General features: G+C 36.5%; 1 protein-coding gene and 1 non-coding gene across 11 annotated transcripts in view; both read left to right on the top strand.

The window, feature by feature from the left end:
- prrc2b (proline-rich coiled-coil 2B) overlaps positions 1-22457 on the top strand; it is a 95585-nt gene that overhangs the window by 49643 nt on the left and 23485 nt on the right. For 8 of the 10 annotated variants that reach the window (XR_011351671.1, XR_011351667.1, XR_011351669.1 and 5 more), the window contains exons 17-23: positions 152-372; positions 1379-1527; positions 2287-2467; positions 3854-3936; positions 11378-11605; positions 12664-12900; positions 20167-20253. Coding sequence is in view for 7 of the 10 variants with exons in the window: in XM_069918427.1 (XP_069774528.1) it covers positions 152-372; positions 1379-1527; positions 2287-2467; positions 3854-3936; positions 11378-11605; positions 12664-12900; positions 20167-20253 (1186 nt within the window). In the remaining 3 variants the exon portion in view is untranslated. The remainder of the gene's footprint in view (positions 1-151; positions 373-1378; positions 1528-2286; positions 2468-3853; positions 3937-11377; positions 11606-12663; positions 12901-20166; positions 20254-22457) is intronic. The other 2 variants (XM_069918468.1, XM_069918478.1) reach the window with 2 other exon arrangements.
- Positions 3444-3529, top strand: LOC138752166 (small nucleolar RNA SNORD62). Its single transcript, XR_011350421.1, has one exon. It is a non-coding gene; the product is annotated as a small nucleolar RNA SNORD62 (small nucleolar RNA).

Below are 22457 nucleotides of genomic sequence, written 5' to 3'. Positions count from 1 at the left end.
TGTTAAATTGCTCCAGCTTTGTTCATTCAATATTCCAGCTTCTGAGGTTTTTGCTTCTCTGGTCTAAGAGTTGATTTTAGACTGCATATTTGTGCTAAAAGAATGGGCATTTTGTGCTGAAGCTTCATCAACCTTTTCACTCCTTAAATAGGTATGTAGAAGAACAATTGTGTGATCAGATAGCAGTAAATGGAGGGAATGTCAACACAGTGTATTGTGTAGAGCGTGTGGTTCCCAATGACCCAACAGCTGTACAAAATGCTGTGAAGGAGGCATCAAATAAAAAAAAGGAAAAGGATATAAAACCTGGTATGAAAAAGCCAAAAGAGAAGACTGATGCTCTGGCCCAGTTTGATTTAAATAATTATGCAAGTAAGTGCAAATGTATTTGTTTAGCATTAAACTTGATAATAAGATGCAAACTAGCATTGTACTTTGGATTGTAGTACAGATTTAAGCACATCATCAAAGTTTGTTCCCACTTATACAATGTTCCTGTTGATTCACTGTCTAATTTAAATACAGTAAAAACCCTTGGTAGATACCAGATAAGTGAATTTTCCGGTTGATTCAGATTGCATGTTGTGTGATTGGCAAATTAACGGTGAGGCACACCAATTTTAAACTTCCGTATTTTTTATCTGTTGATTTTCCGTGATTTTTTTGCTAGTTGCTTGAATTACAGATAACAGGTTTTACTGTATATCTTAATTTTATGTTTCCTACATGCATTTGCACATAATGAGTGAGAGAAAATTTTCATTTGCATGTCCAAAGTACTACTCAGCTAATTTGAAGAGATGCTTTTTCATTGTAAGAAATCCCACAGTTACCGCACAGCACAGATAACTAGATCATTAGTTTTAGTTGTATTAATTGAGGAATAAATATTACATTGGACATCTCTGCTGTTCTCTGGAATGGGCACCATCTTATTTGATGGGTGGTTCTTCGAACTGATGTCAGTTTGGGTTGTGTCCTCAACTCTCTTGAGTGGAGCCATGGAACATTATAGCATGGGAGCAGACCCTTCGGCCCACCACGTCTGACTGACCATGATGTCAATCGATCTCATCACATCTGTCTGTACCCCTCTGTTTCCAATCTGTTCATATGTCTGTCCAAACGTCTCAAATGTTGCTATTGTGTCTACTTTTACCATCTCCCCAGCAGCATGTTCCAGACACCTACAACTCTTCATATAAAATACTTTAATATAGACATAGCTGGCAAAAAAAAATCTGACTGCACCAAACACTTCTCATACACTGTAAAGAAAACTTGTGAGCTTCTGCTATTTGTGAGGAAACTTCTATGTTCTTTTTATTCATTTGTGCTTCAATTAATCAGTGATGGTTTTCTATTGGGTTTTTTTAAGGTGTTGTCATTATTGATGATCACCCAGCTGTAGCTGTGGAAGAGCAACAGTCTGTGTCAACTGTAAATGATGGTTTTACTGAAGTAATCTCAAAAAAGCACCGTCGTTTACTTGAAGAAGAGCGCAGGAAGAAAGAGCAAACGTTGCAGGTAAATGGTCCAGCTTCTATGCAATAAGCAATTATAATAAGCTAAGAAGTATTCCATTACCACATATTATGTTTTACAAAGTTACTTTAAATTAATTTAATCTTTCGATTCCATATGGCATCACATCATTCATTTTTTTTTGGAGAATTTTAAATCTTTCCTTTTCATTCATTGTATTTGTTAACATTTACATTTTATGGTATTTAATGTCATAAAACAATAGCTTTGATAGCAAGGTACAAAGTAGAATATTATTAAGCAAATAAGTATTGATCAAATGAAAAAAAATTAAGAAGTTTCTGGAAGGAGAAGAACTGAGGTAGTTAATTTCTGTAATAAGTCCGGAGTTGCTGAATGCAGGAGTGGGTTAAAGAAAATCAGGGAACCTCAAGAGGCCAGAAAATCAGTCTTTGAGGAATGTTGGCACAGATTTGGAAGGTATGCCAAGTCTGAAGGAATTTGTGTACAATTTTGAGAATTTTAAATTTGAGTTGTTGGACTTAAGGGCAAAGTAAGTATAATGGTGATGAGAGAAGTGTTCAGGTTCAGATATTTCACGGGTCATTATAGTTGAAGGTTATTTTACATAAAGTTGTTAGTAGGAACCAGAAGGAAGTGTACTGTAATACTTTTCACTTGATCATGGAACCTGACAGTTTTTTTTGAGGGGTAAAGTTTATTATTGTTTAATTTTGAAGTGAAATTTGGAGGTGATGGGATATGAATTTGTTTAATTTTTTACTTTTTGTAAAAAAAAAGGCACCTGGGAAAAATCGCAATGAGAAGAGCTGGACATCTTCATCCAAAATTCCTCCTCGTTTTGTTAAAAAACAACAGATTTCCAGTATAATAACTGAACAGACAGAAGAAAGCACCTTCTCTAAAGTGCAGGCCACATCCAACAGTTTAGGAACAGAGATATGGGAGAACTCTAGTGCACGTAAGTAGAATTCTGCCTGGGTACAGAACTTATTCAATGAGTTGAAGGTAACCATAATGAAGCTTTATAAAACACTGGCTAAGTCGCAGCTGAGATACCACATCCAGTCTAAGCTGCACATATTAGGAAGAATGAAGAAAAGAAGGCAACGATTCCTAGGATGAGGGGCAATAGTAATGTGGATAGATTAAAGCAACTGTGTTTATTCTCCTTGAAACAAAGGAGATTGTAAATTAACTAGATGAGATAGAAACTGAAGAAATTAAAAACGAGGGAACATAGAATGAAGGTGATTGGTAAAAGACTCATGTGACTTGTTGGGGGGAGGCAGGAAGGTTTTTTCCATTGTGAATGATTAGCTCTAGAATATATTGCCATGGATATTAGTAATGTTCAAAAGGGAGCTGGATAAGTATGTGAAAGAAAAACTTGCAGGCCTGTGGAGAAAGGACAGCGGAAATGACTTACTGGATTGTTCTTGCAGTGGTACTTTACAGATTTAATGAGCTGAATGGCCTCATTCCATTTTGTGACATTTCTGTGAAACAACAATTACCATTGGATTGTTAAAAAGTTGACAACCAAGTTCTGTGGATGTTAAAAATATGAAGTTATACCAGGAAAGTGTATATGGCAGATCAAAAAATGTCAACTTTTTAGAACAATTACTTTACAACTTTTTCTCGATCAAATGAAAAATCATGGACATGAACTGATAATACATTTCACACCTCACCTGAGATCATTTGATCTGGTTGTACCAGCACTAAAGTGCTCTATTTTATAGGGTGGGAACTGAATTGTAATTTGTTAATCCATAACAGTCTGAAAGCCAGAGTATCAAATTTAAAAAGCAGATTTTTTTCCCAATTAACATGGAAAAGATGATGCATAGGGGAAACTTTGTGAAGGCAGTGGTGTTCAGATAAACAGTTGTGTACTCTATATCATGCAAAGCCTGTCTTGCCAGTGAAGGTGTAAATGATGTTCCAATGGATCCTTCTGACCCTTCCTTTAATGTACTCATGGAAGTGGATATGAGGAGAAAGACATACTGATACACCAACAAAAGAGAGCAATTGATAATCCAGAAGAGCATGTATAAAAATGTTGTATGTTATTTGTAAAATACAATGAGAATGCCCATACATTCATGATTGAATATTTAAAAATGCACATCATCTGACCAGGCACTAATTTAATTATAGTAGCAACTGACAGTTCAAATCCAGTAATTTCATTCTCTTTTTACATGTATTACAGCATTTAATCAACAAAAGTTTATACAATTAATGATCTGGGTTTGCCATTAAGGAACACTAGTTGCATCCTCCATAATTGTATCAAGTAGGCTTATTCTGGAGATGCTTATTTGTTTTTTTGCAGCCCTTCCTGTTCAGCCTACCAATACTGAAAATTGGGTGAAACCTTTGAATTCTTATACAGGGTCCGAAACTACTTGCACTGAAGTGAGTATATTCATAAAGTACATGAATATTTATTACTAAAGTAAGACCAGATCTACTGAAATATTTGGAAATACTTTGCAAACTAGCATTGAGTTTTGCATTGTTCTAGACAAGAGAGATGCAATTAGTGGCCTTGCAGCATTTTTGCCCTTGAGTCTATTCTGCTTTATAGTAAGATTACAGTTGATCTTTGACCTGTTTTCTTTGCCTCATATCCCTTAATATCTTTGTAGAGTTACTTTCCAAATTTGCTGGATGAAATTTTTGAAAAAGGCATATATCAGAAATATTAAATAAAAACATAAACTGCTACAAATAATTAATCTTTCAGGTTGAGGGCATTTTATCAGAATTGGAGAAAAGAGATGGCAAGTTGGTGAGCACAGTTTGCAAAATGCAAACAGAGGTGAAGATGAGTTAGTTTAGTGAATGGACTGACCAGATCTGATACAAACATAGAAGTCAAATTGTAGAATTTGGTATCAAGTTCTGAAGGCTGCAATGGAGCATTGGTTTGCAGTTGCAAGCCTCAATTTCCTGTTTACTCCTACTTTAATTCTCCAGCCAATATCAGAATGGGCCAATCCCATTTGTGATATTGGGTCAGTTTTTCTCTCTGCTGGGCATATCCTGCAGAGTTGTATTCTGCAACTTTGATGGTCTTTGCTTGTGTTCTTATTCTGTAACTCATTAGTACATCAACCAAATGACTATAGGGTGGCAATCTCGACTTATCACGTATATTCCCCTTATCCTTTCCACCCTCCTGACACCTTCTCTACATCATAAAATTACCTATAATCTCTTTTCCAGTTGTGATGAAAGTCTGAAACATAAACTTTTTTGCTTTCCAGAAATCTGCTGAATATTTCGAGCTTTTTCTGTTTTCTCTTTTAAATTGTTGTATATCATGTGCAATATTCAATATGTGCATCATGTGGTGGAGGGAAACAGAGTTGATCACCTGCAGTTCAAAGACTTTTTTTTGCAATACTTTAAGTATTAAGTGCTTACAGCAGAAATTTAAGAACAGTTATATTTGGTACACAAAATGTGGTGTTTTTTTAGTTTTAACTACAGTAAAACCTCGTTAGAACATGGTAGTTGGGGTCCAAGATTTTTTTTTTTTTTTTTTTTTTTTTAATTTTTTATTTTTCACACCATAAATCACAATAGCCATGATATACACTTTTTCTTTTCCACACATTTACAGTGACTTTTTCTCCCTCCCCCCTCCCTCCTCCCAAGCCACCCCCCCATCCCTCCCCCCTCTCATCCATTTTAGTTATACAATCTAGGTTGCATTAATTCAGTTAGACAATGTTGTCATTCAACAAAAATACACCAGAAATTCTACTGAGTCCATTTTTTTCTTCTCTTCTCCTTCCATCAACTTAGGTAATGTTTGTTCCCGGTAGGTTTTCGCTATTGTATTTAATGTAAGGCTCCCATACTTGTTCGAATATTTCAATATTATTTCTTAAACTATATGTTATTTTTTCTAATGGAATACATTTATTCATTTCTATATACCATTGTTGTATTTTCAAATTATCTTCCAATTTCCAGGTTGACATAATACATTTTTTTGCTACAGCTAGGGCTATCTTAACAAATCTTTTTTGTGCATCCTCCAAGTCAATTCCAAATTCTTTATTTTTTATGTTACTTAGGAGAAAGATCTCTGGATTCTTTGGTATATTGTTTTCTGTTATTTTATTTAATATCTGATTGAGATCATCCCAAAATTTTTCTACTCTCTCACATGTCCAGATTGCATGAATTGTTGTTCCCCTTTCTTTTTTACATCGAAAACATCTATCAGATACTGTTGGGTCCCATTTATTTAACTTTTGCGGTGTAATGTATAGTCTGTGTAACCAATTATATTGTATCATACGCAGCCTCGTATTTATTGTATTTCTCATCGTTCCAGAGCATAACTTCTCCCATGTTTCCTTTTTTATCTTTATATTTAAATCTTGTTCCCATTTTTGTTTAGTTTTACCATTTGTTTCCTCATTTTCCTTTTCTTGCAGTTTAATATACATATTTTTTATAAATCTTTTGATTAACATTGTATCTGTAATCACATATTCAAGGTTACTTCCCTCTGGTAAACTCAAGTTGCTTCCTAATTTATCTTTCAAGTAGGATCTCAGTTGGTAATATGCCAGCGCTGTATCTCCCGTTATATTGTACTTATCTCTCATTTGTTCAAAGGATAAGAATCTACTTCCTGAAAAACAATTTTCTATTCTTTTAATCCCTTTTTTTTCCCATTTTCTAAAGGCAAGGTTGTCTATTGTAAAAGGGAGTAGCTTATTTTGCGTCAATATTAGTTTTGGTATTTGGTAATTTATTTTATTTCTTTCTACATGTATCTTCTTCCATATATTGAGGAGATGGTGTAATACTGGAGAAGTTCTATGTTGTACCAATTTTTCGTCCCATTTATATAATATGTGTTCAGGTATCTTTTCCCCTATTTTATCTAATTCTAGTCTCGTCCAGTCTGGTTTTTCCCTTGTTTGATAAAAATCTGATAGGTACCTTAATTGTGCGGCTCTATAATAATTTTTGAAGTTTGGCAATTGTAAGCCTCCTTGTTTATACCATTCTGTTAATTTGTCTAGTGCTATCCTCGGTTTCCCCCCTCTCCATAAAAATCTCCTTATTATTTTCTTTAACTCTTTGAAGAATTTTTCTGTCAGTTGTATTGGCAATGCCTGAAATAAGTATAGTATCCTTGGAAAAATGTTCATTTTAATACAGTTTATCCTTCCTATCAGTGTTAGTGGTAGCTCTTTCCAATGCTCTAAATCGTCCTGTAGTTTTTTCATTAGTGGATTGTAATTGAGTTTATATAATTGGCCTAGATTTTTGTTTATTTGCACACCTAGGTATCTTATTGCCTGCGTTTGCCATCTGAATGGGGATTCCTCCTTAAATTTTGAGAAATCCGCGTTATTCATAGGCATTGCTTCACTTTTATTTACGTTTATCTTGTATCCCGACACTTCTCCATATTCCTTCAATTTCTTATATAGTTCTTTTATTGATAGTTCTGGTTCTGTTAAGTACACTATCACATCATCCGCAAACAGACTGATTTTATATTCCCTGTCTTTTATTTTTATTCCTTTTATATTATTATCTCTTCTTATCGATTCTGCTAGTGGTTCTATAGCTAGCGCAAACAATAATGGTGATAGTGGGCATCCCTGCCGCGTTGACCTGCTTAAGTTAAATTGTTTTGATACATGTCCATTTACTGTCACTTTCGCTAACGGTCCCTTATATAATGCTTTAATCCAATTAATATACTTCTCCGGTAAACTGAATTTTTGCAATACTTTGAACAAGTAATTCCATTCTACTCTGTCGAAGGCCTTCTCTGCGTCTAAAGCAACTGCTACTGCCGGTGCTTTATTTCCTTCTACTGCATGAATTAAGTTAATAAATTTACAAATATTGTCTGTTGTGCGTCTTTTTTTGATAAATCCAGTTTGGTCTAAATTTACCATTTTCGGTACCTGTTCTGCTAATCTGTTCTCTAATAGTTTAGCTATTATCTTATAATCTGTGTTTAGCAAAGATATTGGTCTATATGACGCTGGTGAGAGTGGATCTTTCCCTTGTTTTAGTATCACTGTAATTATTGCTGTTTTACATGAATCTGGTAAGTTTTGTGTCTCATCAATCTGGTTGATTACATCCAGGAGGGGCGGTATTATTAGGTCTTTAAATGTTTTGTAGAATTCTATTGGGAGTCCATCCTCTCCTGGTGTCTTATTATTTGGTAAATTTTTTATTATCTCTTGTATTTCTACTGTTCCAAATGGTTCTGTTAATTTATTTTGTTCCTCTATTTGTAGTTTTGGTAGTTCAATTTTAGTCAAAAATTCATCTATTTTCCCTTCTTTCCCTTCGTTTTCGGTTCGGTATAATTGTTCATAGAATTCTCTGAAGTTTTCCTTAATTTCTTTTGGATTATATGTAATTTGTTTGTCTTTTTTCCTTGTTGCCAATACCGTTTTCTTAGTTTGCTCTGTCTTAAGCTGCCATGCTAGGATTTTGTGTGTTTTTTCCCCTAGTTCATAATATTTCTGTTTTGTCTTCATTATATTCTTCTCCACCTTATATGTTTGTAATGTTTCATATTTTATTTTTTTATCCGCCAATTCTCTTCTTTTGGTTGTATCTTCCTTTATTGCTAATTTTTTTTCTATGTTTATTATTTCCCTTTCCAACTGCTCTGTTTCCTGATTATAGTCCTTCTTCATCTTGGTTGCATAACTTATTATTTGCCCTCTAATGAATGCTTTCATTGCGTCCCATAGTATAAACTTATCTTCCACTGATTCCGTATTTACTTCAAAGTACATTTTTAATTGTTTTTCAATAAATTCTCTAAAATCCTGTCTTTTAAGTAGCATGGGGTTTAATCTCCATCTATACATTCTTGGAGGGATGTCTTCTAGCTCTATTGCCAATAACAGGGGTGAGTGGTCCGATAATAGTCTAGCTTTATATTCCGTTTTCCTAACTCTCCCTTGTATGTGGGCTGATAACAGGAATAGGTCTATCCTTGAGTATGTTTTATGTCTAGTCGAGTAGTATGAGTATTCCTTTTCTTTTGGGTTTTGTTTCCTCCATATGTCCACAAGTTTCATTTCTTGCATTGATTTAATTATAAATTTGGTTACTTTGTTCTTCCTGTTAATTTTTTTCCCCGTTTTATCCATATTTGGATCCAAATTCAGATTGAAATCCCCTCCTATTAGTATGTTCCCTTGCGTATTAGCTACCTTCAAAAAGATATCTTGCATAAACTTTTGATCTTCTTCGTTAGGTGAATATATATTAAGTAGATTCCAAAGCTCTGAATATATCTGACATTTTATCATAACATATCTCCCTGCTGGATCTATTATTTCCTCTTCTATTTTAAATGGCACATTTTTGCTAATTAATATAGCCACTCCTCTTGCTTTTGAATTATACGATGCTGCTGTTACATGTCCTACCCAATCTCTCTTTAATTTCTTGTGCTCCAATTCAGTTAAATGTGTTTCTTGGACAAATGCTATATCTATTTTTTCCTTTTTCAGTAAATTTAGTAGTTTCTTCCTTTTAATTTGGTTATGTATTCCATTAATATTTAGCGTCATATAGTTCAGCGTAGCCATTTTATATTTTGTTTATCTTCTCTTTCCGTTTTTCCATCATTACCTTTCCTCCTTTTCCATTTCTGTTTTCTTATTTTCAACTCTTTACCAGACAACATTCCTACAACATCCAACATTTTCCTTATTCTCCTATTTCTATCTTCTTTATCCCCAATCTCCCCTTCCCCTCCTGAGTTGCCCTTTATCCCTTGTCGGACAACCACATCTCCCCTCTCCATTTGGATTTGCGAATCCACTCGCAAGCGTCAACTGATTTTGCAGTGACCGCTCTTTTCCCCCCACCCAGCCCCCCCCAGAAAAGATTTCGTTTTTTATATGTCACAAAGGTCACTCTTTTAGTTCCCTCCTTATTCTCTCTATTCCATTGCCTTCCCTTATTAATTCTTGTCTATACTTTCTATGTTTTCCTCTAATTACAGATACTTTCACATATGCCCGTTGTCTCTATTCACTCTTATACCTCTTTACCCGCATACATATCAATCGTGGTCATTTTTACCCTCCTTACCCGTCTTCATCCCTCAGTCTATTTTTGTCTTTACCCACATACATATCAATCGTGATAATTTTTGCTCTCATTACCCGTCTTCATCCCTCAGTCTATTTTTGTAATTGTTCTGCAAATTTTCGTGCTTCTTCTGGATCCGAGAATAGTCTGTTTTGTTGTCCTGGAATAAATATTTTCAATACCGCAGGATGCTTCAGTGTAAATTTATATCCTTTCTTCCATAAAATCGCTTTTGCTGCATTGAACTCTTTTCTCTTCTTTAGGAGTTCAAAGCTTATATCTGGATAAATGAAGATTTTTTGCCCTTTATACTCCAGTGGTTTGTTGCCCTCTCTTACTTTTTCCATTGTCTTCTCCAGCACCTTTTCTCTTGTAGTATATCTTAGGAATTTTACTACAATAGATCTTGGTTTTTGTTGTGGTTGTGGTTTAGGGGCCAATGCTCTATGTGCCCTTTCTATTTCCATTTCTTGCTGTAGTTCTGGACATCCTAGGGCCTTAGGGATCCATTCTTTTATAAACTCCCTCATATTCTTGCCTTCTACATCTTCCTTAAGGCCCACTATCTTTATGTTATTTCTTCTGTTATAATTTTCCATTATATCTATTTTTTGGGCTAGTAATTCTTGTGTCTCTTTAGTTTTTTTATTAGATTCCTCCAATTTCTTTTTTAAGTCTTCTACCTCCATTTCTGCTGCTATTGCCCGTTCTTCCATCTTGTCCATTTTTTTCCCCATTTCTGTTAAGGTCATATCCATTTTATTTATTTTCTTTTCTGTGTTGTTTATTCTTCTTCTTAAATCATTGAATTCCTGTGTTTGCCATTCTTTAAATGACTCCATGTATCCTCTAACAAGAGCAAGTACCTCCTTTACCTTGCCTATCTTTTCTTCTTCTATTTCCCTGTACTCTTCCTCTTCCTCTTCTTCTTCCTCTAGGTTGACCATCTGTTGTTTCTTTGCTGCCCTTTCCTCCTCTTCTTTCTTGTTTCCATTGTCTTCTGTGGTGTCTTCTTGCTGCAGGTGTTCTGCAGCTGTCGTTGCCGGCTGTGGAGATCGACTCCCCAGCTGGTCCCCCCTCCCGTCGGTGTGTTTTTTTGTATGCGCGAGGAGTCGCGCATGCGCGGTTGCGCACTTTTACTCGGCTCTGTGAGCCATTGTTGTAGTTCTCTTTCTACCGACCTGAGGTAGTGGGGTCTTCTCTCCACAGCGGGCCTCTTCGGACAGGTAAGGCCTTCACCTTTTTCCTCCGTTGTCTTCTCTTCCTCTCTTCTTTCCGTTGATTTTGATTTTTCTCCTTTTGTCTCCATCTTCTTTCCACCTTTATATTCACTTTTCTTTAACTTGTATTTCTGTGCCTTTGTATTTTCTCTCGTTTTTCCCGACTTTTCTGGAGAGGGCTGGAGTTCACCGTCCGGCCACTACTCCATCACGTGACTCCTCTGGGGTCCAAGATTTCATACCGCGTTACAGCCGGGTCGCGGAACAGATGCATATATGTCAGAGAGCCCACAGATAATCAAACCCAAATATTACCAGTTTTTGAAGTTTCTGCTATCTATAACTAACAATTTCAATGAAAGAAAGCAAGAGCATTCTTTTAATATTGGTATTTTGAATTTTAATTAATGAATTGCGTTCTAACGAGGTTTCACTGTATTTTGGTACGTTCTAACGAGGTTTCACTGTATTTTGGTACGTTCTAACGAGGTTTCACTGTATTTTGGTATTACTTCTCATAGAGTTTCAAGGCGAGTCAACCTGACAGTGGAGTTGAACTCAGTGCTGATTCCCAAGGTTCATCTGCAACATCGTCACAGCGAAGTTCACCTTATGGTGCGCTTAAGCCAGAGGGAGGAGCAATGACCGAAGTCAATGGAGTCAGCACAGATACATCAATTGATAAGTCAAATGGGAAAACAGATGATCCCAAGGAACCACGGCAAAAGTCAGAAAGACCAGAGAACAAGGTAGCACCGTTTTTCAAATAAATTACTTTAATAGTAGAACTCAAATAAGTTGGCATGTTGATTATCTGAGTTCACATGTTTGGAGACAAAATGTGTATGAATCACCCCAAAAATAAAGTGTACATCATACAAATATCAAATGCACACAATGGCACTAAAAGAAAGCTTTTGTCAAAATAAGTCCAGGAAGAGAGAACACAAAGTTGAGGATTGTGTGTAAGAATAAAAGAAATTTGAAAATAATGAAAGGGTGAATTTGAGTTCATTTGGGAAATCACAACTTCCAACCCGAAAACAATGGTAAGGATTTGGAAAAAAAATCAGTGAACTGACCTGATTTACTTTTTGCAATACAACTCCGATTATCCAAAATCAGATTCTACAAAATCCTCGGTTATCCAAAATTTTTTGAAAATTTCAAATAAACGAGGACATCCAAAACAAATCAGAAATCCTTATTTATCCGAGATTTTTTTGGAGCCGAACTGACCAGAGATCTTGGGCTCCCGGCGCCAGTAGCAGGGGACCTCAGGCTTCTAGAATGAGCGGGGCCTTGGTGGAGAAGTGTCAGTGATCGGCGTGGCGAGCATTTTTTGGTGAGAATTAAACATTTTAATACTTAAAAGCCTTACCATGTTGCTTGTTTAAACACTGTTACAAGTGATTTGCTGTTGCTATTGGGCTGTTTTTTTAAAAGTCACCAGTTCTCCGGAAAACAGAGTTTATCCAAAATAGGCCCGGTCTCGACCATTTTGGATAATCGGAATTGTACTGTATATGAGAATATTTTGGGAAGCTAATATCTTGAGGGGGATTGCTTGATTGAGGTTTATTGGGTGCAGTGAGGCTGAAGGAGCACAGAGATATTGTGATGATCTTTCTGGATTTAATATCATATATTTGATGTGCAATGTTTTTTTTTTGCTGCAATGATTGATGTCCCCTTCAAGATTATATGATGTAATTTCCTGATTGTTGAAGTGTTATGTATGGTATAAAAACAATGCTTCCCAGCACACAGAACAGAAAAATGATTTTGTTTGGTGTTTTATGTTAAGGTTTCAGAGCCAGCTGAAGGACAGAACAAAGATCACAAGCCTGGACCAATAGGAAATGAACGATCCTTGAAAAACAAGAAGGCTAAGGAATGTCTAGAACCAGAGGGAGCAGAGAGAACTGATGGCATTAGTTCGCAAACTGCAGCTGATAACAGACAAAATGCTAAAACAGCGCTGGATTTGCATGTCGAATCTGTCATTCCAGTTCCACCAATAGAGTTTGGAGTGAGTCCAAAGGTAAGAGTGAAATTGAGCAAGTGATAGGGGCTTAAAACTGTGAGTGGTTGTTGTGTAACTCTGGAGTGTGCAATTTTTTTGCTCGCATTGTGTGTTCACTGAAATCACAGTGCAAATGTTGCAAATACTTAGTGACACCTCATTAATATGTTTAGGTAATCTTTATTATACATTGCAGATTTGGAGAGGAAGAGAGGTTGAAAACAAGCGGCATGGTTAGCATTGCGGTTAGTGCAACACTGTTGCAGCGCCAGCAATTGGGACTGGGGTTTGAATTCCACACTGTGTGAAAGGAGTTTGTACGTCCTCCTTGTGTCTGTGTGGGTTTTCCCGGGGGGTTGTAGGTTAATTGGGCAGCATGGGCTCAAGGGCTGAAATAACCTGTTACAATGCTGAATGTCTAAATTTAAAAATTTTATTTAAAAGACTGGTATATCCCCTATATAGAATATACATTAGATAATAGGATTATTTTTACTTGTGTTTATTATCCTCAAGTGTCTTCTCCAATTCATCTGCCTTTTCTCTCCTTTTTTGCATATTGTCTTCTAAAACTAATCCAGCATTAACTATTCCCAGACATATTTCCCTGTTTCTCTATTTAAATTGTTAGTCACTATTTTGTGTTTATGGCCTCTGGTTTATCATTTTCTCATATTTGAAACTTTGTCTCCCCTCTTGCCGTATCATTTTGTGGTTTAAATAACCTGGTATGGGGAGACCAATACGTCTGAGTGTAAAGCCCTGCAAAAGGTAGTGGACATGCCCCAGGATATCACAGGCAAACCCCTTCCCACCATCGAGAACCTCTTCGGGGAATTAATTCACCTGGTCCTTTGAAAGTGCGTTATAATTGAAAGTGAATCTGCAAGAAAAGAACTCCAGGTCATTGAGTCGTGATGTCTTTAAGCATCATGGTTGGCCATACTTTTAGGACATCTACTTCATTACCTTAGTGGAGCAAACATCGATCAATTTAATGAGGGGACCTTAGGAGAGAGAATTCAGATATCATTATTCACAATGCTACTCTGTCGTCAGAAACTATTTGATGGAGAGGAATCACGTGATGGAGAAGTGGCCGGTAGGAAAATACCAGCCCTCTCCAAAAAAAAGGAAAAAAGTGAAAAAAAATCAATGCCCCAGACATACAAATCACAACAAATAAAAAATAAAGGTGTGGAGAAAATGGCACCTAAGAAAGAAAAGCCAAAAACAACGGAAAGAAAAGAAGAAAGACAGATGCCAGAAGAGAAAGGTGAAGGCCTAACCTGTACGAAAAAGCAGGGATCCGCCGTGGAAAGAGGAACCCACTCCCTGAGGTCAGTGGAGACCCCGCAGGGTCGCGACCCATCAAACGCAGGACTGTAAAGATGGCTCACGGAGCCAAACAGAGGTGCACAACTGCGCATGCGTGAGGAATTGCACGTGCGCAATGTGCATGACCAAGACAACACTGACGGGAGGGGGGACCAGCTGTGGAGTGTAACTCCACAGCACGAGCAGCTGAGAGAGACCCGACAGCAGAGCTCCCAGCTGAGAGACACAACAGATAACCAACCCTGAAGAAGAGGACCAACAACAAGACACCATGGGGAAAAAAAACCCAACAAACTGAAACAAGCAGCTCAACAAGAAAGTCAGAAGAGACACAGATACAAGGAAGAGAAATAGAAACACAAACCCAAGAGCAGACACAGAAGAAGAAGGAGGAGAACAACAAGCTCTGCACAGAGGAATAGGAGGTAAAATGAATGGACAGTACATAGATTAAAAAAAAATGTCAAGAACATATGAAAGCATTAAGAGAATGGCTGACACTAGAATTTAGTGAAATAAAAAGAAAAATGAAAAGTACAGAAGAAAAAGTGAGTAGAATAGAGCTGGTCATAACAGATGTAGGGAAAAGATTAGAAAATGTGGAAGAACGTGTAATGGCGGTAGAAATGGAAGTGAACGACTTAAAAAGAAAATTGGGATAAAAAGGTTACAGAAACACAGGAGTTGTTAGCTCAGAAGATGGATATAATGGAAAACTATAGTAGGAGATAGTGGGCCTTAAGGAAGTTGAAGAAGGCAAAGATATGAAAGAATTTATTAAAGAATGGATCCCAAAGGTCCTGGGAATGCCAGAAATGCAAGAAGGAATGGAAATAGAAAGGGCACACAGAGCATTAGCCCCGAAACCACAGTCACAACAAATACCAAGATCCGTTTTAGTAAAATTCCTGAGATACTCGACAAGAGAAAATAAATTGGAGAAGGCAATGAATAAAATTATAGAAGACAAAAAACCACTGGAATACAAAGGTCAAAAAGTTTTTTCCTCCCCAGACATAAGCTTTGAGCTCCTGAAGAAGAGGAAGGAGTTTAACGCAGCAAAATCGGTCCTATGGAAGAAAGGCTATAAATTTATGTTAAGATATCCAGCGGTGCTTAAAATAATTGTTCCGGAGCAGCAAAACAGACTGTTCTCGGATCCAGAGAAAGCACAAGAATTTGCAGAATGCCTGCAAGACATAAAGAGACATGAAGAGATCTAACAAGAACAAAGAATGACGACAAACTACATATAAAGAAGAAAAAATAATGTATAAGTAAGAACTAAAGAAGCAAAGAAAAGGGAAGAAAGGAAGTAAGGGGGAAAAAGAAGAGGGTGAGCTTTGTTATATGTGAAGATAAAAGTCTTCTGGAGGGGGTTGGGTGGGAGAGAATAACAATCATTGCGAAATCAGTTGACTCTTGCGAGCGGGTTCGCAATCCAAATGGAGAGGGGAGTTGTGGTTGCCCGGCAAGGGACAAGGGACAACTCAGAGAGGGGGGGGACATTTGGGGTTAAGGGAATTTTAGACGTGGGAATAGTGGAAATATTTTATGTTTTAGAAGTGCTGTCATACAGTGCATTCAAAAAAAGAAAACTGAGAAAGTTGAAAGGTGGTGGTGAGGAAGCGGAAATGAGAGGTAAACAAAGTATGAAATGGCCATGTTGAACTATATGACTATAAATATTAACGGAATACATAGCCAAATCAAAAGGAAGAGGCTATTAAATGTACTGAAAAAAGAAAAAAATAGATATAGCATTCATGCAGGAAACACATCTAATTGAAGTGGAACACAAGAAATTAAGGAGAGAGTGGGTAGGGCATGTAAGCAGCATCATATAACTCAAAAGCCAGAGGAGTAGCTATATTAATCAATAAAAATGTACCAATCAAAATAGAGGAGGAAATAATAGGTCCAGCAGGGAGGTATGTAATGATAAAGTGTCAGATATATTCAGAATTTTGGAATTTGCTCAATGTATATGCACCTAATGAAGAGGATCAAAAGTTTATGCAAGATATCTTTTTGAAGATTGTAGATACGCAGGGGAATATACTGATAGGAGGGGACTTAAACCCTAATTTGGATTCAAAGATGGATAAAACTGGACAAAAGGCTAGCAGAAAGAACAAAGTAGCCAAATTTATGGTTAAATCGATGCAGGAAATGCAACTTATGGAAGAGACAACACCCAAAGAAGAAGGAATACTCATATTATTCGAGTAGACATAAAACATACTCAAGGATTGACCTGTTCCTGTTGTCAGCCCATATCCAAGGGAGAGTTAGGAAAATGGAATACAAAGCTAGATTGCTATCTGATCATTCACCCCTGTGATTAGGAATAGAACTAGAGGACATCCCACCAAGAACGTATAGATGGAGATTAAATTCCATGGTACTTAAAAGTCAGGATTTTAGAGAATTCATTAAGCGCCAAATTAAAATGTACTTTGAAATAAATACAGAATCAGTGAAAGATACATTTATATTATGGGATGCAATGAAAGTGTTCATCAGAGGGCAGATAATAAGTTATGTAACTAAGATGAAGAAGGACTACAATCGGGAAATAGAACAGCTGGAAAGGGAAATAGTAAGTACAGAAAAAGAATTAGCAACAAGGGAAGATACAACAAAAAGAAGAGAATTGGCGGACAAAAAAATAAAATGCGAAACACTACAAACTTTTATAAGGTGGAGAAGAACATAATGAAGGCAAAGCAGAAGTATTATGAGGTAGGAGAAAAAACTCAAAATACAAGCTTGGCAGCTTAAAACAGAACAAACTAAAAGAATGGTATTGGCATAAAGGAAAAAGGACAAGCAAATTACATATAACCCAACAGAGATCAATGAAAACTTCAAGGAATTCTACAAGCAATTATATCAAACTGAGAACAAAGGGAAAGAAGACAAAATAGATGAGTTTCTAGCTAAAATCGAACCTCTGAAATTGCAAGAAGAGGAGCAAAACAAATTGATAAAACCATTTGAAATAGAGGAAATACAGGATATATTAAAAAAGCTACCGAACAATAAAACGCCGGGAGAGGATGGGCTACCAATAGAATTCTATAAAACATTTAAAGACTTATTAATCCTCCTCTCCTGGAAGTAATGAACCAGATGGAAGAAACACAAAACATGCCAGATTCATGTAAAACAGCAATAATTACAGTAATGCCAAAGACAGGGAAAGATCGACTAACACCAGCATTGTATAGACCAATATCTCTACTTAACTCAGATTATATAATAGCTAAACTATTAGCAAACAGATTGGCCGACTGTGTACCAAAAATAGTAAAACTAGATCAAACTGGATTTATTAAGAAAAGACGAACAATGGACAATATCTGTAAGTTCATTAACTTAATCCATGCAATACAAGGAAATATGACAGCAACAGTGGCTGTTGCTTTAGACGCAGAGAAAGCCTTTGACAGGGTAGAATGGAATTATTTATTCAAAGTACTACAGAGGTTCAACCTACCAGAGAAATATATTAATTGGATTAAAGCATTATATAAGGGACCATTGGCGAAGGTGACAGTAAATGGATATATATCAAACCAATTTAAATTAAGAAGGTCAACTAGGCAGAGATGTCCACTATCTCCCTCATTGTTCGCGTTAGCTATAGAACCCTTGGCAGAACTGATAAAAACAGAAAATAAAATAAAAGGGATAAAAATAAAAGAGAAGGAATATAAAATCAATCTATTTGCAGATGATGTCATAGTATACTTAACAGAACTAGAATTATCAAAAGAATTACATAAGAAATTGAAGGAATAAGGAGAAGTATCGGGGTACAAGATCAACGCAAATAAAAGTGAAGCGATGCCAATGAATAATGTGGATTTCACAAAGTTTAAGAAAGAATCACCATTTAAATAGCAAACACAAGCAATCCGATACCTAGGTATTCAACTAGATAATAATCTAGGCCATCTTTACAAATTAAATTATCAGCCATTAATGAAGAAATTACAAGATGACTTAGAACATTGGAAAGATTTACCACTAACACTGATAGGAAGGGTAAATTGCATTAAAATTAAGATCTTCCCAAGGATACAATACCCATTTCAATCGTTACCAATTCCCTTAACAGAGAAATTCTTCAATGAGCTAAAGAAAATAATAAGGAAATTCTTATGGAAAGGGGGGAAACCGAGGATAGCACTAGATAAATTAACAGAATGGTACAAACAAGGGGGCTTACAGCTACCAAACTTTAAAAATTATTATAGAGCAGCACAACTAAGATATCTATCAGATTTTTATCAAACAAGGGAAAATCCAGATTGAACCAGATTAGAGCTAGATAAAATAGGGGAGATGGTACCAGAACATATACTATATAAGTGGGATGAAAATCTGGTGCAACATGGGAGTTCACCAGTACTACACCATCTGCTCAACATTTGGAAGAAGATTCACGTAGAAAGGAAAAAAACAAATTACCAACTATCAAAATTATTATTGACGCAAAATCAACTAATCCCTTTCACGATAGATAACCTTTCCTTTAAAGAATGGGAGAGAAAAGGGATCAAAAGAATAGAAAATTGTTTTTTGGGAAATAATTTATTATCTTTTGAACAAATGAAGTACAAATATGCTATAACTCACGGTACAATGTTTGCATACCACCAACTGAAAACCTACTTGAAGGACAAATTGGGAAGCAGGCTGAGGTTACCAGAAGGAAGCAGCTTTGAATATGTGATTACAGACACAATGATAATTAAAAGATTTATAACAAACATGTACATCAAACTGCAAGAGAAAGAAAACGATGAAATAAGCTGTAAACCCAAACAAAAGTGCGATCAAGATCTAAACATAAAGATAAAAAATGAAAAATGGTAAAAGCTATGCTCAAGAACTATGAGAACTACAATAAACATGAGGTTACGCATGATACAATATAATTGGTTACACAGGCTATACACCACGCCCCAAAAGTTAAATAAATGGGACCCAACAGTATCAGATAGATGTTTTCACTGTAAGAAGGAAACGGGAACAACAATACATGCAATTTGGGCATGTGAGAAAGTGGAAAAGTTTTGGGAAGATCTAAACCAGGTATTAAATAAAATCACAAAAAGCAACATTCCAAAAAATCCAGAGATCTTTCTTCTAAATAATATAAGAAGTAAAGAACTCAGCCTCGATTTGGATGAAGCACAAAAAAGATTTATTATGATAGCCTTCGCTGTAGCAAAAAAATGTATAATGTCAACCTGGAAATCAGAAGAGAGCCTGAGAGTACAGCAATGGTACATAGAAATGAATAAATGTATTCCATTGAAAAAAAAAACAATTTAAAAAATATAGTCACATTATTTGAACAAATTTCTTGTTTATTTTCATTGTGTGATAACATTGTTTAATGGGTTTAATGTATTGTATATGTTGAACTTTTAGTGGGTGGGGAGGGGGTGGGAAGGAGGGGGGGGAAGGGGAGAAAATGACTATATTAATATGGCTCATAGGGTGAAAAATAAAAAAAATTAAAAAAAAATTATTTGATGAACTGGGATTGACAAAAATAGATAAATGAAGAGAATTTGTAGGGAGAAATTAAATTAATGCATAATATTAAATTTTTTCTGTGTTCTAAGAAATTTGGTCGGTGATTACAAAGTGTATTTTTCTTGGTCTACCTTGTAGTCTTTTGCTACTGTAAAATTGATATAGAATTTACAGGAGAATAAAAAAGAAATTGATATTCTTGTAGACAATATATTGGGTCATTCCCACTTTATTGTGGTTGTTGTGTTTAGTTAACCTTGTAATTTTGAAAGCCAGTGTCAGTATTGTATTCAATGTGTAATGTTCTTCTATTTGACCTGCTAATCTCTGGCCATTTATAGTTGTGTGGCTTGTGTTCTCCTAAGCTGAGTAAATTGTTTGTTGTTGTAGGATTCTGATTTTAATTTGCCACAGAATTCGGTGCCGAATCCTGTTTCCAACTCGATCACTAAACTGCAGGATGTATTGGTGAATAATGTGAGTACACTGAAGGTGTTGTTACATTAAATTGTCAACTCACTATGGATCGGAAAAAGGAAATCCATTTGTTGTTTTAATTTTGATTTAAATATATAAAAAGCAAATGTTTCCTCATGTGCCTTCGATATCATTTTGTACCTAAAAGCTCCAGTTTTCAGAAATTACAAATGATTTTTTAAAATGCTGATGCAATCATTGCATGAGATAAAAGAAGGAACATCACAATACTTCATAGGATTGCAAACCATATGTGGTACAGGTACAGACAATTTAGCCCAATGTCTGTTCAGGTATCTAAGCTCCACTTGGCCTTTCCTCATATCTCTTTATTTCACTCTCCTTCGTGTGACCTTGTATATGAATTAGGACCAGGAGTATGTCACAAAGCCCTCAAGCCTGCTGCACCCTTTGTTAAAATCACGGTTGGACTCACTTTGACCTCAATTCCATGTTTTTCTTGCCTACCAAAGCTTGTCAAGAATTTATCTACCTCTGCCTTCTACACTGATTAGGGTCTGGAGGCAAGGCCATCCTGGATCCAATTATACAGTGGGATATTGAGGCCCAGATCTTGGAGTTTGCTGATCATTTTTTAGGGAATGATTTGTTGAATGAACTGTATTGATAAAGCATACTGGTGTATGCATCTTTGCTGTTCAGGTGTTCCAGGGTTTTGTGCAGAGCCAGTGAGATGGTATCTGTTGTAGGCCAGTTGCTGCAGTAGGCAAATTGTCACTGCTCAGACAGGAGCTGATATAGTTCATCACCAGCCTTTCAAAATACTTATTCACTGTGGATGTGATTCAAACTGGTAAGTAATCATTTAAGCAGATTACCACACTTCTTGTGCATCCGTACGATTGAGTCCTGTTTGAAATAGCTGGGTACCACACCCTGTCAGAGTGAGATATCCATTAATACATTTGACAGTTGGTCAGCACAGGTTTTTAACCACTCAGCCAGGTACTCCAGACCAGATACTTTCCTTAGATTCACTATATTGAAGGCAGCCCGCATATTATCGTTGGATACTGACAGTTGAGGATCGTTATGGGTCATGGGGATACATAGTAATTCCTCGTTCTGGTGATCAAATAATCGTAAAAGGCATTGAGTTCATCTGGGAGTGTACCGAATTTGGTTTTGTAGCAGGTTATGTCATTTGGGCCTTGCTACAGCTGTTGGATATTGCTCGTTTTTTCTATTCTCATCCAGAACCTCCACTTCACGTGGCAGATTGCTTTCTGTAGGTTGTACCTGCTCCTTGTATACTGTTCTGGATCTCTGGACTTAAATGTTTGTGATCTGGTACTCAGCGGGTTCCAGATTTTATTATTCATTGTTTTCCCCAACCTGGATGAACAATTTGGTGGGGGCAGACTCATCCACAGGTGTCTTGATAAAGTCTTGTAACGACCCTGGTGTAATCGTTCAGATCTTCAGCTGAGTTTTTTAACACTGCCCAATCCACTGACTCAACCCCAGGGGGTTGAAAATCCTTTATGATGTTGGCTGCCTTCTTGAGACAGCATCTCACATTGATGTCTTCAATGGATAGGAGGTCAGTGCCTGAGATGTTCTTGGCTAGGTTTGCTACTTTCTGCAGCTGTTTAGGTTTCTGGGCATTCGAGTTTCCAAACCAGGCAGTAATGCGACCAATCTATATTCTTTCCACAGTACACTTGTTAGACTTAAATTGAGTAGTTAACGACATGGTGAATCTCCTCAGGCTTCTGAGAAATGTGAAGCATTGGTGTGCTTTCTTCACGGCTGCCTTGATGTGCTAGTTCCAGGAGAGTCCAGTATATGGATACCTAGGGACTCGGAAGATACTCGCCAATGGAGACAGATGTCCTGTCCCCCCAGCCTCCCCTTCCTAAAATCTAAAATAAGCTTCTTGGTTGGGCAATCAGCTTCTTGATGTCTTATATCCTGACTCATTATTACCTATTATTTCGGCCAACAATGGCAGCAAATTCATAAATTGTGTTGGACCTGAAATTGCCCATACAATTATGGGTATAGACTATAGATTATGGCACATGGACTGAGCACATAGCTTTAAAATGCCCTGTCAGCATGGAGGTGGGTGATGTTGCCAATCTGCCTTGATTGGCTTCTGTCAATGCAGAAATTGAGGATCCATTTGCAAAGTGAAGAACAGAGTTCCTGGTCTGAGTTTGATTATTAGTTTTGCTGGA

Source organism: Narcine bancroftii, chromosome 1 (genome assembly GCF_036971445.1).
Source record: "Narcine bancroftii isolate sNarBan1 chromosome 1, sNarBan1.hap1, whole genome shotgun sequence".
Lineage (NCBI taxonomy): Eukaryota > Metazoa > Chordata > Chondrichthyes > Torpediniformes > Narcinidae > Narcine > Narcine bancroftii.
The sequence above is the reverse complement of the archived record's forward strand: the minus strand, read 5'-3'. Positions and strand labels throughout refer to the sequence as shown.